The 17,272-nt window shown below is 42.5% G+C and overlaps 1 protein-coding gene across 5 annotated transcripts in view; it reads right to left on the bottom strand.

Annotated features, from left to right (window-relative positions):
• ephb1 (EPH receptor B1) overlaps nt 1–17,272 on the bottom strand; it is a 649,893-nt gene that overhangs the window by 515,213 nt on the left and 117,408 nt on the right. For all 5 annotated transcript variants that reach the window (XR_012098311.1, XM_073040563.1, XM_073040562.1 and 2 more), the window contains exon 2: nt 6,485–6,549. Coding sequence is in view for 4 of the 5 variants with exons in the window: in XM_073040563.1 (XP_072896664.1) it covers nt 6,485–6,549 (65 nt within the window). In the remaining variant the exon portion in view is untranslated. The remainder of the gene's footprint in view (nt 1–6,484; nt 6,550–17,272) is intronic.

Here is a 17,272-nt window from a genome sequence, read left to right as displayed (position 1 = left end):
TGTTGTATGCCCTCTCTTTTGTTTTTAAATTAGCTCTGACTTCCCTTGTCAGCCACAGTCATACTATTTTGTCATCTGAGTATTTCTTTGTTTTTGGAATACATCTATCCTGCACCTTACTCAGTTTTCCCAGAAACTCACACCATTCCCACTCTGCTGTCATCCCTACCAGCATTTCCTTCCAATTTACTTTGGCCAACTCCTCTCTCATACTACTGTAGTTTCCTTTACTCCACTGAAATACTGCTACATTTGATTTTGCTTTCTCCCTATCAAAATTCAAGGTGAACTCAATCATATTGTGATCATTGCCTCTTAAGGGTTCTTTTACCTTAAGCTCCCTAATCGCCTCTGGGTCATTACATAACACACAATCTAGTACAGCTGATCCCTTAGTATGTTCAATGTCAAACTGCTCTAAAGAGCCATCTCATTAGGCATTCAACAAACTCACTTTCTTGAGATCCACTTCCAACCCGATTTTCCTAATCAACCTGAATGTTGAAATCTCCCATGACTATCACAACATTGCCCTTTTGACACGCCCTTTCTACTTCCTTTTGTAATCTATGGTCCACATCCCAGTTATTGTTTGGAAGCCTGTATATAACTGCCATCAGGATCCTTTTACTCTTGCAGTTTCTTAACTCAACCCACAAGGACTCAACAGCTTCTGATCCCATGTAACATCTTTCTAATGACTTGATGCCATTCTTTACCAGCCGAGCCACGCCACCCCCTCTGTTGACCTTCCTATAACCTTGGACATTCAGCTCCCAACTAGAACCATTCTTCAGCCACAACATCATACATGACAATCTGCAACAGTGCAACAAGATCATCCACCTTATGTTTTAGACTCTGTGCATTGAGATATCACACTTAGAGTACTATATTTTCTACGCTTTTTGATTCTGCATCCATAATGCTCTGATCCTCACCCTGCTGGCTGCAATTCCATCCTATCATCTGCCTGTCCTTTCTGACAGTCTGACTGCACACTATCTTTGCTTTTTTTAAAAAACCATCAGTTCTATCCTGAGTCCCTTCACTCTAGTACCTACCCCTCCAGCCAACTTAGCTTTATACCCTCCCCATCAGCTGCCTGGGAGAATATTGATCCCCCTTGGGTTCACAGTATTCAAGGTGCTGCAGCCAATGCACTTCACACAGATATAGTTCCCTGGGAGACTCTGGGTCTCCCAGGACTCCAACATCTGACATGAAGAACACACAACAGCTAGTTACTGCATTAGGTACAGCAAGATTAAAAAAAAAAGAACCTCAACAGAAACTTATCCACAGCCAACAGCTCCTCCAAACCGCTAACTCCTTTGAGCCAAAGCCTGACACTCCTACTCACACCATTGGTTTACTCTCAACACTGGCCACTTCACCCTTCAGTACTTTTAAACAAGCATCACCGACCTGCGAGAAACCTCTTTGTTGTGGCCTAAATTGAAATATACTTAACTCAAAATGTTACTCCTGCCATGCTCAATCTTTTGATTCGTGAGGTCTGAGGTCTTAACAACATCTCTCTCCACAACCTGTCCACTATCTGCTCTGGCACTCTGGTTCACATCTTTGTCACTCTGATTTAAACCCCCCCCCCCCCCCCCTGTGCTTGGTCATTAGTCTCCCTCCAATTTAGGTGCAACTACCTCTTCTGTACAGGTCCCACCTTCCCCGGAAGAGAGTGCAATGATCCAAAAATCTGAAGCCTACCCCAACTCCTCAGCCAAGTGTTAAACTGTATGGCCTTCCTATTTCTGGCCTCACTAGCACGTGGCATGCATAGCAATCCTGAGATCATAACCCTGGAAATTCTGCCCTTTAAGTTAGCACCTAATGCCACCTCGCCACTCTTCCTACCCATGTCATTGGTACACGACATCAGGCTGCTCACCCTTTAAGAATAGTGAGGATTTGATCCAAGATGTCCTAGACCCTGGCACGCTCAGATGCTGAGGGGAGATCTGAGAGCTTTACCCAAGATTATGAGAGGCAAAGATAGAGGGGACAGAGAATATGTTTCCCACGGTTGAAATGTGTAAAGTGCACCTGGTTGCAGCTCTTTGAAGAGCACTTTAGGGATCTACAGCAGCAGCTGGATGACCTTCGGCTTGTATGGGAGAGTGAGGAGATAATCAGTGAGAGTTACAGGGAAGTAGTGACCCCCCATTTGGAGGAGGGGGTAGCTGACAGGAGAAGGAATGGGAAGGTGGATAGACAGATAGTGCACAGTACCCCAATGGCCATCCCCTTAAATAATAAGTATACAGTTTTGAATATTGTTGTGGGGATAACCTCCAAGGGGAATGCCACATAGACCAGAGCATGGGTTTGTGGTGCTGAAGGGAAAGAGGGAGAAGAGGGAAATGGTAGTGATTGGGATCTCAGTAGTCTGAGGAACAGATAAGAGATTCTGTGGACATAAACGTCACACCCAGATGGTATGTTGCCTCCCAGGTACCAGAGTCAGGAGGTCACAATAGTTTCCACAGAATCAAAAAGGTAGCAAATATAGTACTCAAAGTATTACATCCCAATGCACAGAGTACAGGAATCCTTTTCTGGTTCACTGCCAATGACTAGTGGTGTTCTGCAGGAATTGGACCACTTCTTTTTATGCTGTATATCAATGATTTAGATGATGGAATAGATGGCTTTGTTGCCAAATTTGCAGGTAATATGAAGATTGGTGGAAGGGCAGGTAGTGTTGAGGGAACAGGTAGGCTGCAGAAGGGCCTAGATAGATTAGGAGAATGGGCAAGAAAGTGGCAAATGAAATACAATGTTGGAAAATGCATGGTCATGCACTTTGATAGTAGAAATAAATGTGTAGATTATTTTTTAAACGGGGAGAAAATCCAAAAATCTGAGATGCAAAGGGACTTGGAAGTCCTTGTGCAGAACACACTGAAAGTTAAATTGCAGGTTGAGTCGGTGGTGAGGAAGGCAAATGCAATGTTAGCATTCATTTCAAGAGGTCTGGAATAGAAGAGCATGGATCTGATGCTAAGGCACTAGTGAGGCCTCACTTTGAGTATTGTGAACAGTTTTGGGCCCCTCATCTAAAAGATGCGCTTGCATTGGAGAGTGGTTCACAAGGATGATTCTGGGAATGAAAGGGTTATCATATGATGAGCATTTGATAGCTCTGAGCCTGTACTCACTGGAATTTAGACGGTTGGTGCGGGGGGGGGTTCCTCATTGAAATCTTTCGAATGTTGAAAGGCACAAACAGAGTAGATGTGGAAAGACTTGCTGATCCTCACACTCCAGAGCAGTGTTCTCAGTTTTTTTGTGCTTGGATCATATTTAAGACATCAATGACCAGGTGTAACACTGCAAACAGTTTTAGTAGAAAACGTACAAGTAATTTGGCCCTCAAATTAATTAGTTACTGGTATGGACAGCAGGGACGGCATTTACTACTATTACATATAAGTGAGCTTGAAAGTTTTAAACGTTTATGGAAAGTCACAAGTTGCAGTCCGACAGACTCGAGTTATTCCAGAGATCATTGCTCTGGAGAGTTCTGAAGCTGACCTTATGCAAGATGAACGTCAATGAGCTCTGGCTGAAACCACTTTCTACTTTTTAACATGGAATTACAAATTGAGACAGCTACAGGAAACCAGACAGTTTCAACCAGAAAGAAGGTTTGCTTAGAAAAAAATATACTGTAACCCTAACTGGCTGACATGCCTCTCATGTAAACCAACTGAATTCTATAGGTGAACACAAGAATGATTTGAAGTGCTGAACTGGATTCATACTGTAAGCTAAGAGTGAATACATTTACATTCAAGACTATCAAAAATATAGACAAATCATTTTATTAAACTGCAGGTAATCCCCCATCCATCAGAAAAAATGTAGAAGGGGTAGCAATTTCTGTGCCTTGCTGGAAGTAGCCTGCTTGCATCATAGCAGCAGCCATTTCAGGGCAAGTCTTGTATTTTCAGCTGCAATCCATTTTTCCATTCTCACGGTTCACTCTTGGGACATGGGCCAAAGACTGAGAATTACTGGTCTGATGTAGAGCTTGAATGAGGTACGCAACACAGAGGAGACAAAGCTCATGGAGTAGCAGTCCATAGAAGAGACAAAGCTCATGGAGTAGCAGTCCATAGAGGACTGCACAGCACAACATTCAATTCTGAGTCATGAGTAGCAGAATACACTAGGAAGCAGGACCCGAACATTGAAAGGCCATTTTATGGCTTTGCTGGTGGATTGACCTATGGCAGAAATATATAAATACTGTAACTTAGTGAAAAGTGCTGTACTGTCCTGATACTGTATTGAGGTGTTACTCTTGAATTCAAAGCTTCTACACTGAGACAGTAAGTGCCAGAAAAACATAGAGGAAGTGCCATGGCCATTGGCAATTTTCCAAAGTGATTTCTGGAAAACACAGAGTTGCACTTGAGGAGCAAATACTTTTTAAGAAAAGTATTAAATCATGAGGGGTAAAGATAGGGTAAATGCCTCATGGTTGGAAATCAAGTACTAGAAGATGTAGTTTAAGCTAAGAAGGAAATTATTCAATAAGAACCAGAGGAGCAACTTTTTTCTGTGTATGGAATGATCTACCAGAGGAATGGCAGGTACAATTACAACTTTTATAAGAAACTTGGACAGGTCCACGGACAGGAAAGACTCCGAAGCATATCGGCCAAACACAAGTAAATGGGAGTAACTTGGATAGGAATCATGGTCGGGATGCACCAGTTGGGCCAAATGGCTTATTTCTCTGCAGTATCATTCTCTGGTCTATCTGGAAGTTGACCGTGCTGAAGGTAAGGTGCTGTTTTCAGGTGAGGGCTCTGGGTGACTCAATCAAACAGATATGGCACTCTATCATCTCCCTTTCCCCACCAATTACATGCATAATGTTTGTTTTACAGATAGATGATTTCCATAAAGCTCTGGTGAGTCAGAATTCCAAAAACGATGGTTTATTAGAGTGAAGAATGCAGATAATTACTGTTTTCACAACTAGTGAAGTGCACCGATTTAATGATAGGTTTGGAGATGTTCAAGTAGTTCTATCTTTTCACTTCTTTGGCAGTATCTTTACACCACTTATATCAAAGAAAAGTGAATATTCTGCTCCCCCTTCTGTTCTGTCTGTAGTGAGAGAATCAGAGTCTGATATTATCAACTCAATAACAAAGCTCAAGGAAGAGATTCTGGATTTGGAGGCAGTGCAACATTTTCATGTTACAATAATCTGGAGAATTACAGGTTGAATTATTGGCACAGAATACACAACTAGTTTATATTCTCATGAGCACTGTGACCTGACTGATTTAAAACACTAAATAAATTTCTTTAGGATAAGGCTATGGAGGAATACAACAAAAATCTTCCAAAAGGGGAAGTCAGGAGACCACAACACTTCTCATTAGTGGATCAGAGGGGAGATAGCGAGCAATTTCAAATTCCTGGGTGTTATCAACATGAATGACCTATCCTGGGCCCCACAGATTGATGCATCATGAAGAAGGTATGCCAGTACCTCTACCTTGTTAGAAGTTTGGCATGTCACCAAATACTCTGACAAACCTACATGGATTCACAATTCAAAGTATCCTGATGGGTTCCACTATGGCCATTTCCAATACACATGAATGCAAGAGACAGCAGAGAGTAGTAGACACAGCCTGGTCCAACACAGGCACAGCACTCCCCATCACTGACAACATCTACAGGATGTCCTGCTTCAAGGAAGCCACATTTATCATCGAGGTTCCTCACTATCCAGGTCATGTTCTCTTCTGACTGCAACCTTCAGGCAGGTGGTACAGATGCTTGAAATCTCACACCACTAGGTCTGGGACAACTACAACCATCAAGTTGTTGAAACAGACTGCACAACCCTAACCTACCTCAGCAATGAAACACTACAGACCTTCTCTTTCACTACCACAGACTTGCCTCAGATTGTCTTTTTTTAAATTAGATTTTGCTTTTACATAATCTTCCCCCCCACCTCTCCCTTCACTGTCTTATATAATTGTACTATATATTCCATGCATTGTCTAAACCTACATGTTTGTGATGTGGCTCCAAGCAAGTTTTATATTATACCTGTACCTCATCCACATGACAACACAGTTGACTTTTTCCTTTATATAAGTTCAGGATCCTGTAGGGTGATTGGAACTTTCACACCCACTGTCAACAGGTTGGCAATAAATAGGCACTGGAGCAATATTTTGCAGGAAAGTATCTTGATGTCCTGACCAAAGCTCACCTTTACATCCTTTAAACAAATATTGCTCAAAAATGGAGATGTACCTCAATGGCTTTTATGCCAATTAGTTGACTGTAAAGTGTATCAGAGTGCCCTGTCACCAGCTGGCTGTCTTTCTTCCTTCCTCCTCACTTTCTCACAATGCTTTTCTCCCCCACCTACCTAGGTGAAGAACTATCATTGTCAGGTGCCCATGGGTTGAAATGCTCTTACCCCAGATGAAGGATATGCCGTCCATCCCAGTTCAGCTGTGGCCACCCGAGTATCCAACAAAGTCTCTGAAAGACAAAGAAGACAACTTGTCAACCCATTAAGCATCTATCCAATGAGGCTGTGGTGCCAACTGCCTCTCCACTAACGAAACACACCGACATTGTTATTCTGACAAAGTGGGTTAATTGGGACTACTTGACGATCAGTGTTGGAATGAACACTTCATGACCTTTGAACAGCTTCAATCTAAACCTGAGACAGATTCTCATTTTCCAATTAAATGGCAAGCTTCTCAGCACCCAATTGGTACAAGTGTGAACAAGGGATTAAAGCAACTAACCATAGTTTGGGCCAGGGTATGAAAGCCGAGTAGTTACAGAAAATTACTGGACTGATGATCCGAAGACATGCAAATTCCCACATAAATGGGAATATAAATGGGAACTCCTGTCATCAGGAGTAATACAAAACATGAAGGATCTTCACAAGCTGGTACAAACAAGAAGGATCTTCAAAATCTTCACTGGCCTTTAGTTAACATAGACCAGCTCTTTTTTTTAAAAAATCAAGACCTGACCTGTACCTGATACTCAAGCCATATTGCTAAGAGTTTGACTCTCAGCTTTCTTCTGGACAACACAGTAAATCACCAACATTAACAGTGGGCAGGTGCATGCTTTCAATCCGTAAGTTCCTCCTGTGAATGAATTGGAAACAGTTCCGGGTTGAGAGAATTAAACATTGTGGTCAGTGTCAAAATGCAACAAGACCCTATTCTCAGTCAGTGGGCTGAGCTAAACTGTCCTGTTGTAGTCCAGATTGCTACCAGAAACATCCCAACATCAGTGAAAAATTTCTTGTGAATTCTCAGACCAGTAAAATGGAAAGTCACACTGGAGACCACTCGTGTTGTCCGCTGTAGTCCTCCTCGCTTGGCTTGTACAAAGACACCAAAAAGTCAAAACTCAAACTTGACAATGGACTTTAAAACAATAGATCCAGCTGCAATATTCCTGGATTAAACCAATTATTAATTGCACTATTTTGGTTTCAATGTGTGAATGAACTCCTTGACTAAACATGTTGCTGAGCTTTTTACCCCCAAGCTGTATCAACAAGTGTTGTGAAAATACCTCATCATAGTAATTCTGTTATTCCCACTTTCCTTCCCCCATTCCCCTCACATATCAGCCCCATTTCATACACATATACTTGGGGCACATGAGGAACTAAGACGTCAGTCACCTGATCCTTGCCTTGTCCTTCCCCCAGTTCTAACCCATCAGGGTTGCCAAGTGTAACTGCAAACATTCCAGATTTATTGCATGACCTCATCATAAATCATCACACTCCCACACTCTCAATGCTCCTCACTCACTACCTTCCCACACCAATTGGGAAGCAAAATGACTCACTATTACCCAATTAGTCCATTTTGACCACTGTTCAAAAAGCAGTTCTGCTTTCACTTCAATTGTTTATAAATAATTTAAAAAATCAAAAGTAAATCCCCAGTTTAAATGATTACTGAACTACTTCTGCTTTATTTTCCCACATTGTCCCCACGTATGACCTCTGTGTTTGTCTATATTGGCTTGTGTTCAAAAACTGAGCATCAATAAAGCTTTCCAATAACTTTTTGAGGGAGGACATAATTATCAAATTATTTACTTCACTGTCTTAAAGCATGCTGCCTAGTCTACTGAACCGCTCCTTGTAGAACAACACATCTCAATCCAGGAATCAGGCAGTGAACCTTTTTTGAATTCCCTCTAAGGCAAGTATATCTTCATTATTAAGGACACTAAAATTGTACATTGTAATCCAGACATGCTCTCACTACGGTCCAATTTAACCAGTGACATTGATCTGTAATAAAGGTGAGCAGATCTTTTGCTTCCCTAAATGCCTCCTCTCTTCCACATTAAATTCATGTGATGTGTGGATAAGCACAGCCTAGTCCATCTGAGTTCTGACAGCACCTGGCACTGCATGTAACACCCAGCAAAGGGTGTCAGTCACCCTGACCGGTGTTTGCTCTTCAGCCATGGGAACAGATGAACTGATCACGAGCACAACTCAGTTTGAGTCAGTTCAGCCAAGGCAGCATGTACTGTTTAAAGGATTTTTGCACAGAAGAGATAGTGCTGGCACTAACTTCTGGCATAAACTTTGGAACTGTGAGCACCCCACACCCTTTGATTCTTGTTTTCTATATGTCAGACCATCCGGAATTACACACCTGGAGCAGTTCCATCCCAGGTCTCAGTGGGAGCCCATGGCCAGAACATGCCATTTCCTCTCAGCTGAAGGCATCTTCAGCTTGTGCTCCTATCTCACAAACACACAGGTGGATTCATGTACGTAGATGTGACAATTTATGGTTAATTAGTCAAATTAGCATTCGTTAAACTGCCATGACTAAATCAGTTGTTCCAGATCTTTGTATCTAATTCTGAGTAAATATCCCTTTTTGTTTGTGCATGTGCCATGCTATGAGTGGCAGCTCATCTCAGTGGAATCACGTCTATTGGGAGGTCACTAAGATAGCCCAGGCTCGCTTCAGTCAGTAAATCTCACAGCTGCTAGCAGGAGGAGGGCCTTATCCCATCTGTCTGAGATGCTTCTGAACTCAAATCCCAGGCCCTGTGATGTAACACAGTGATCTTCTTCCAGAACCACTTAAATGGGCACCATCCCAAAAATCCCCTTGAAATATACTCATCCTGTTTCTTCCTTTTATTTTTGTTCTCCAAACTGTTAATCTAACAATCTCTTGGATTCCACAATAAATGAAATAACTTTTTTTGTTCGCTGTGGTTAATTTTGTGAATTACAGAGTTCAGATCTTATGGTCAGTACTTGGATTAGAAGCCAAACAATCCATAAGCAATCTACCTTCCCAAAATTATGAGAATCCTAAAGAAGAAAACAGGAAGAAACAGACTGAGGTAATGAGTACCTTATCCAGTTACATCTCTGCAGTTTTAATAGTGGACGGCCGAGTTACAGAACAACATTGGTTGTGCCACCTCCCAAACCATGAATTGGAAGAACTGGATGTCACTCACAGTATCTGTGGGTTTACACTGATGAAGATTGCAGCATGGCATTCAAAGAACATACTGCTGTGTCAGAGGTATATTCTTTGAAACATTCAACTTCTTGAAACAAAATATCTGTTAAAAAAATCCACTTGCTGGCTTCCCTCCCCTCCAATAGATGCCAATTTTTCCCCATGTTGGCATCAGACACAGATTGGGTAGTTTACTATGAAACATGATATGGCAAAACCCAATGTCACCATCAATTAACACTAGCTTGTGGATAGTTGCAATCAGGGACAGAAACCCTGATGGAATTTCTTTTCTTTAGCACAGTGAGTCCAAGCACAATTAAGCCTTTTTACTAAGACTTTCATTAAGCCCCAAACAGCCAAGTCTGAAAGGAAGTTAAAGACGAACTGGTGACTTTTCCTCACCCGTTTCAAACCCAGTCTTGGAACTCCAGTGTATTGTTCAGCTATCAAGTTATAGAGTCAGCAGAGAAACAGGCCCTTTGGCCCAACTCACCAATGTTAACCAAGGTGTCAAGTTCCATTTGCTTGCATTCAGTCCATATCCCTCTAAGTCTTTTCTCTCCATGTACCTATCCACATCTTTTAAATAAACGGATATTATCTTCAGAAATACAGAAGATATTTACAACTCCATTCAGTTGGTGCTGTACTATAACTCAAAAAACTACCACTGCAATCCTGCAATTATCAGTATACATTCACTGTTACTTTTAAAGATATGAACAAGTCCTCTATGACTACACAACTAAAGGTTTATATGGTGTCACCCACAAATCCATTCACAGCATTCTTGCTTCAGAATTAAATCATAGGATTTAAATCTCTCGCCAGATATGAAAACACCAAATCTAGGCTGGCACTCGTGAATTACTGAATGAGTGCTGCTTTGTCGGAGGAGCCTTCTCTTGAATACTGGAATTCACTGGGATCCTGCTTGGACTCAAATAAATGCAACACTATTTAATAAAACTTCCATGGCCCAGGTAATACTTATCCTCTTCCAACAACTGATCATTTGGTCACTGAATCATCACTGTCTGTGGAACCTTGCAGTGTACAAATTGGTTATAGGTTCCCTAATTTATTTCAGTAACACTTTAAAAAAAAAACGATAATTTATTTTTGATTGTTGCAAGGATATGAAAGGGTCTATATAAATGCAAAACTCCTCCTTAATGAATCATTGCACAGGTTGAAAACAAAATTTCCTCAACATTGTCTGAAGCATTTTAATTCAGTTGCCCCTGAAAATATCCGCTAGGAAATTTAGTCTTGTGAAGCCATGAAAATTTTATAAAGTTATGGCATACGGAGCTCCATGATTAATCAGTAGCAAGAATCTGGCAGATTTAGCTTGGCACTTATAGCATTAAATATTGATACTGTAGACTTGATCAATAGTGTTTTTTTTAATTAAAAAGTTGAATGGGGTAATCAATTTTATACATCTCGAATTGGTTTCCCCAGATCATTAGAGGGTTAGGCTGTTAAAACAGATATAATCTGATACAGCAGCGTGAGAACATGATGCACTGTCTTGGGAGTATATTATCTTCTCACACTGGGAAGGACAGTATATCATCTTATTAGCAAAGTTGAGGAAGGGATAGATGAATGTGGTCAACAAAAATCATTAAGGAACAGGAGGATAGATTGAGCAAGTTGCAGAACAAAATCACACAACCCAGTAAAATCAATGATGAGCTTAAGACCTGTGGAGCTTTATTAATAATACCTTCCAACAGAATATTCTGGAAGAGTATGCCAGGAAATAAGATGTGTAGAACCCTAGTCCATTCCTTGTATACTTTGATTACATTGAACTCCATCAATGTGTTTAGCTGCTTTAACCATTCGCAAACCCAGGTGTAGAATGCTATCTCAATCTTCCTGTCTTTCTACTGCTGTGCTTTCTCTCCCTCTTCCTCTCTCACCTCAAAGTCTCCTAATAGCCAGCACAATGCTAAATATGTAAATGCATTCTCTCATTAAAAATACACAGGCCCGAGCTAACACCCCATCACTATCTCCGATCTAACTATGCTGTGTAGCTCAACTTCAATAAATGCTTTACTGCATTCAGCCTGGAAAGATAAAAAAATTACAGAACACAGTTTTAAATTGCTCAATCTGTAACACTTATTATTTATTCAAGCATCCAAACAGGATGTTCGCTTTGAATAATCGAAAGGCATCATTAAAATTCCAAATTAATTTTGAATTGATAAAGGTCCTTATTCACAGAGAATGGTTATAACTTTATTACACCACCAGGTATGAAAGCTTATCACTGTGTTGTTTCAGGTGCAGATAAACGCATGGCCATTCATACTTGTCTGTTATCATATGAGCTCAGGAAATACCCAGATTAGTCCTGAACTGAACGTGCATTTATTGATCAGCTGTAGGGGTGCATACTTTAAATTGTTTAATCCTGATACAACTTAGTCTTGTCGGCACCATCCTAACAGGAATTAAACACAAGGATAAGCATTTTAATAAACTAAATATTCAGGATCCTCACCTGTGGTTTTCAGGTGGTGAGCCGAGCATTGACATTGGACTGGCCTTGCGGATACTTTCCACCACACCATTCAGGGACAATGGAAGGGCAGCATAACCGCAGTGGAATCATGGGGACAGAATCACAGGTGTTCTCCCCTGCCCACAGAAATAATGTTGGCACCTCTGTACAAAACAACACATTAAGTTTGCTTTAGCTTTAGGCATCCAAGATGCTTTCTGGGTTTGCACCTACATCACTCTGGTGGGGGCCAAGTGCACTATTGAATGAAACTTCTCAGCTCACAGAACTTAATGGCCATCAACATCACACAGGCTTCACTGAGGTCTGGGTTAAAGCAAGCCACCCTTCCAGGCTCACTAATATCTGGTGGTTTTGTAGTAGAGGCTGGTGGTCCTCTCCATAGATTATGGGCATGGAACATTGCCAGTAATAATTTTCTGATTGGCTTCCGCTATTCTACCATTCCGCTATTCTGCAGGATCCAGCCACTACTTTTCAAGTGATGTGTTAATAACCTGGAAGGGAGAATCAATGGCTATGTGGCCAAGCTTATGGTTGATACAAAGAGGGGCAAGGAGTTTGCAGAAGGACTTGGACAGATTAGGAGAATGGGCAAAGTGCAGACGCAATGCAGTATCGGGAAGTGTATGGTCATGCACTTTGATCAAAGCAATAAAGGCATAGACTGTTTCCTAAATGGGAGCAAATTCAGAATTTAGAAGTGCAGAGGGACTTGGGAGTCATACAGATTGACTGTATGTCCATAAAGGGACATTAGGCACAGGAGTGTCTGTACATAAGGTGACTCTGACAGGAAATGATAAAGTAATGGTGTTTGGGGATGTGGACAGGTAGGCTAGTGGGTGGAGGTTTTGATCAGCCTTATTGCTTGGAAAAGTTAACTGTGTTTTTGTCTGGGGGTCCAAGTGTGGATGTTGTGTAGTCTTCTCCCTTTTTGGGAGTGGAACAAATATAACATTAGCAGGGTGGTTGGGATGCTTCCTGATACTGGCAGTTTCCCAGCACCTTTCTGAATATACTGCATGCCCATGATGGCGGGCAGGCTAGCGCCAGTGATGCACTGGGCAGTTTTGACTACCCATTGTAGAGCCTTCCTGTTCACCACAGTGCAGTTTCTGTACCGCAGTGACGCAGCATGTTAGGATGCTTTCTACTGTGCTTCTGTAAAATAACACGACTATAGATGTGCATAGTCCAGCTCTCTTCAACCTTCTCAGAAGTAGAGGGCTACATTATAGAAGCAAGGGTACAATACCTAGCGTTTATAAGACATTGGTCAATCACACTTGGAGTACTGTAAGCAGTACTGGGTCAACTGGCCCAATTCTGCTCCTACATCCTATTGTCTTAATAGGAAAATTACACACCACTGAATTACACAGAGTTTATAAACATGAGAAAGTCTGCAAGTGCTGGAAATCCTAAGCACACAAAGATCTGGAGAAATTCAGCACATCAGGCAGCATCTATGGAAATGAATAGATAGTCAATGTTGCAGGCTGAGACATTTCTACAGGACCGAGGAGAAAGGGGGGAAAGATGCTAGAAAAAATATGGGGGAGGGGGGAGGACGTTACTGGAAGGTGATTTGCGTGGACAGAAGGGTGGGGAAAGGTCTAGGGATGGAGAAGCAGGAATCTGATAGGAGAGGAGAATAGAAGGAGAAGACTTGTGAGGGGTGACAGGCAGGTGACAAGAGGTAAGAGGCCAGAGTGGGTATCGAAGAAGAGGGGAGGGGGAAGGAAATAATTTCTTAACCAGAAGGAGTAATCAATATTCATGCTATCAGGTTGGAGGCTACCCAGACAGAATACAAAGTGTTGCTCCTCCACTCTGAGGGGGGCTCACCTGGGCACGAGGAGGCTAAGGACTGACACGGAACGGGAATCGGAATTAAAATGTTTGGCCACTGGGAAGTCCCAATTGTAGCAGAAGGTGCAGAGGTGCTCGATGAAGCGCTCCCCATATATACAAAGGGTCTCACCAATGTCGAGGAAGCAAAATCCGTAGCACTGGACACAACATGCACCAGCAGATTTGCAAGTGAGGTGTTGCCTCACCTGGGGTTCTCAGTGGAGTTGAGGGACGTGGTGTAGGGGCAAGTGTAGCACTTAGGCCTTTTGCAGGGATATGTGCCAGGGACAGAGACAAATGGACACAGGTAACACGGAGGGAGCGATGACTACGGGAAGCAGAGGGAAGGGGTAGTAAAAGCATGTTTGGTGGTAGGATCCCTTTGGAAATGGTGAACATTGCAGAGCATAATGTGTTGGATACAGAGGGTGACGGGTTGTATCACTGTTAAGGTGGCAGGAAGATGGGGCGAACACAGGTGTTCAGGAAATAGAGGGGATACAGATGTGGACATCATCAACAGAGGGAGGGAGGGAAAAAACTGAAAAGGGAATAGCATTTTTTTTTAAAAACAGGATATGGGGTGGAAAGAGGTATAGTCAAGATAACAGTGGAAAACAGTAGGTTTATAAAAGATGTCAGTTCAGAGTTTGTCTCCAGAGATGGAGACAGAGATCAAGAAAAGGGAGGGAGGAATCAGAGTTGAACCTACTGAATTTAAGGGCAGGGTGGAAGTTAGGGGCAAAGTTAATAAAATGATGAGCTCAGAAAAGGTGCATGAAGCAGCCTCAATATACTAGAGGAAGACTTAAGGGTATAAACAGGGAAGGTTTCGAACATGGACAGTTCTATGTAGCCAAAGAGGCAGCTATTGCTGGGGAAAATGCAAGTGCCACGGCTACCCGAGTTTTGAAAAAGTGGGTGGGAGGAATTGTTGAGGGTGAGGACCAGTTCTGGCAGACAGAGGTAGGTGGTGGTGGACGGGAACTGGTTGGGTTTTTTTTCATTGAAAAAGAAGTGGAGTGCTTTGACGAAGTATAAAATGCATAGGAATTGAACATTTATGGCAGTCAAGGCCAGGGAATTAAAAGTTACTTAGGTGATCAAGGGCACGAGAAGTGTCTTAGATGTAGGTAGGAAGGGACTGAACCAAGGGGGATAGAAACTAATTAAGATTTGAGGACACGGGTTCAGTAGGGCTGGAGCAGGCAGAGACAATAGGTGTATCCATCAGTCAGGTTTGTGGATCTTGGATAGGAGGAAGAAGCAAGCAGTGTGGGGCAAAGGAACTATGAGTTTGGTGGCAGTACATAGAAGTTCTCCAGACTGGATGAGGTCAGTGATGGTGTCGGAGACAATTTTCTGATGGTGGGGAGTGGGATTCTCTCGAGGGATAGGTATGAAGAGTATGAGAGTTTCCATCTGATCTCAGCAATGTAAAGGTCAGTCCGCTACACTACAATAGCACTCCCTTTGTCTACGTGTTTCATGAGGATGAGGTTCGGATTGGTGTGGAGAGAGTGGTGGGCAGTGGTTCAGAAGGGGTAAGATTAGAAAAGAGAGGAATGCTGAAGTCGAGCAGTTGGAGATGAAAAGATCCCGAACAGGCAGAGAACCGGAGTGAGGTGTCCAAGAGAGGAGGGTTGAAGACAGTAGAAAGGATCATCGGCATAGGGTGTGAATTCTTGCCAAAGAAGTGGGCTCAGAGATGGAGGCAACAGAAGAAGAGCCCAATATCGTGGTGGGTGAAGGGGGACAAAGTTCAGGCTCTTACTAAGAACAAAACATTCTGCTCAGAAAGGGGCATGTCAGAGGGAATGGTGAAGGAATGGCAAGGATTAAAGCTGGAATCAGAGAGGGGAAGGGGATTGGTGGTGTCAGAGGAGAGAGGAGGGTTGGGGTGTTCGGGGAAGACGGCGGTTCTAAGGACCCAAGAGCTGACGGCGGGGCCTGAAAGAAATGGGGTTGCAGAGTGGTGGGGGGGGGGGGGGGGAAGGGAGACTAGGAGTTTAGTGGCAGCACATAAAGTCTTAGCCCGGAGGTGCTGCCAGTCAGTGCCGGTTCCTACAACCCTGAACACCCTCAGACTGTTAATCGCACAGCCTCTAGCTCCATCTCCAACCTCAGCCTTGAGTGCCAGGTTGGAGTCAGGTTCAGGTTGGAGATGGAGCTAGAGGCTGTGCAATCAGCAGTCTGAGGGTGTTCAGGGTTGTAGGAACTGGTATTGACAGCGTTGGAATCCAGGTTCTGGATCCACTCAGGATCTTTGGAACCGGCATTGGCGATAGTGGTGTCGGCAGACTGGTGATGCCCAGAGCTGTTGGGGTCAGGGGTGGGGTCCCACACTGAAGTAACTGTCCAACTGACCCAAAAAGATATTTATGCTACACACAGCTGCCTTCCCATATTCTCAACTTTCCTACTCTTCATTCTATTTTCCTTGTGAGTTTACTTCATTTCCTCATAAACATCCGAACCATTCCACAATCCCCTCTGTACAAAGTGTCTTGAATGCATTGGGAAGCGGTACAAAGTGATGGTTGCTGCCTCACGCCACGTCATGGCCTCCCACTCGTATTTTGACAAGATCCTGTGCTATTTCATTGGTGATATATCACATGGTTTCTGTCGATCAGTCAGTGAAGAGCAACTCCTTGACAAGCAAGAACCTGAAATTCAGCAGCTGCCCTCGCCATGCTTGGTGAGGATCTGAATCACACTATAACCTTGAGGTTCTAATAGACCTGAACTGAGTTAACAGCTGAGCATCCTCCTCAGAACAACCACCACCAATCCCTTCCAGGCTGAAGGTGCCATCCAACTCAGTTTGAGGTCAAAATTCTTACTAGTTTAATGTGGTTCAAAATTGAAATTCAGTATCTTAAAAAAAATAAACTAAATAAGAAAATCAACAAGTTGCTTCTTATATGATAGACCTTGAAATTACTTCCATATATTTAAACTGAAAATTTAATGTGACAATATTTAACAGTAATAATACTAAAACAGATAACTAGAAATTATTGCCAATAAACATCAGCTGAATGTGACAGTAAAATACAATTCTAAATGGCTTTCATATCACAACAGTAGGAAATGTGTCAGCCAGTTAAAACAAGTTCTTTTTCTTTAACAAAGACACCAAACTACACTGCACCCAGCGACACATAACATACATTTGTTCAATAACTTCAAACATATTGAGGTAAAACAGCACAGAAGATGATTTGCGTAATATTAACAAGTGCAACGTGTTCAGCACTAATTATTAGTTTTAAATGCAATCAATTGGAAGAGGATTTGTAAA

Source organism: Hemitrygon akajei, chromosome 3 (genome assembly GCF_048418815.1).
Source record: "Hemitrygon akajei chromosome 3, sHemAka1.3, whole genome shotgun sequence".
NCBI classification, from domain to species: Eukaryota; Metazoa; Chordata; class Chondrichthyes; order Myliobatiformes; family Dasyatidae; genus Hemitrygon; species Hemitrygon akajei.
The sequence above is the reverse complement of the archived record's forward strand: the minus strand, read 5'-3'. Positions and strand labels throughout refer to the sequence as shown.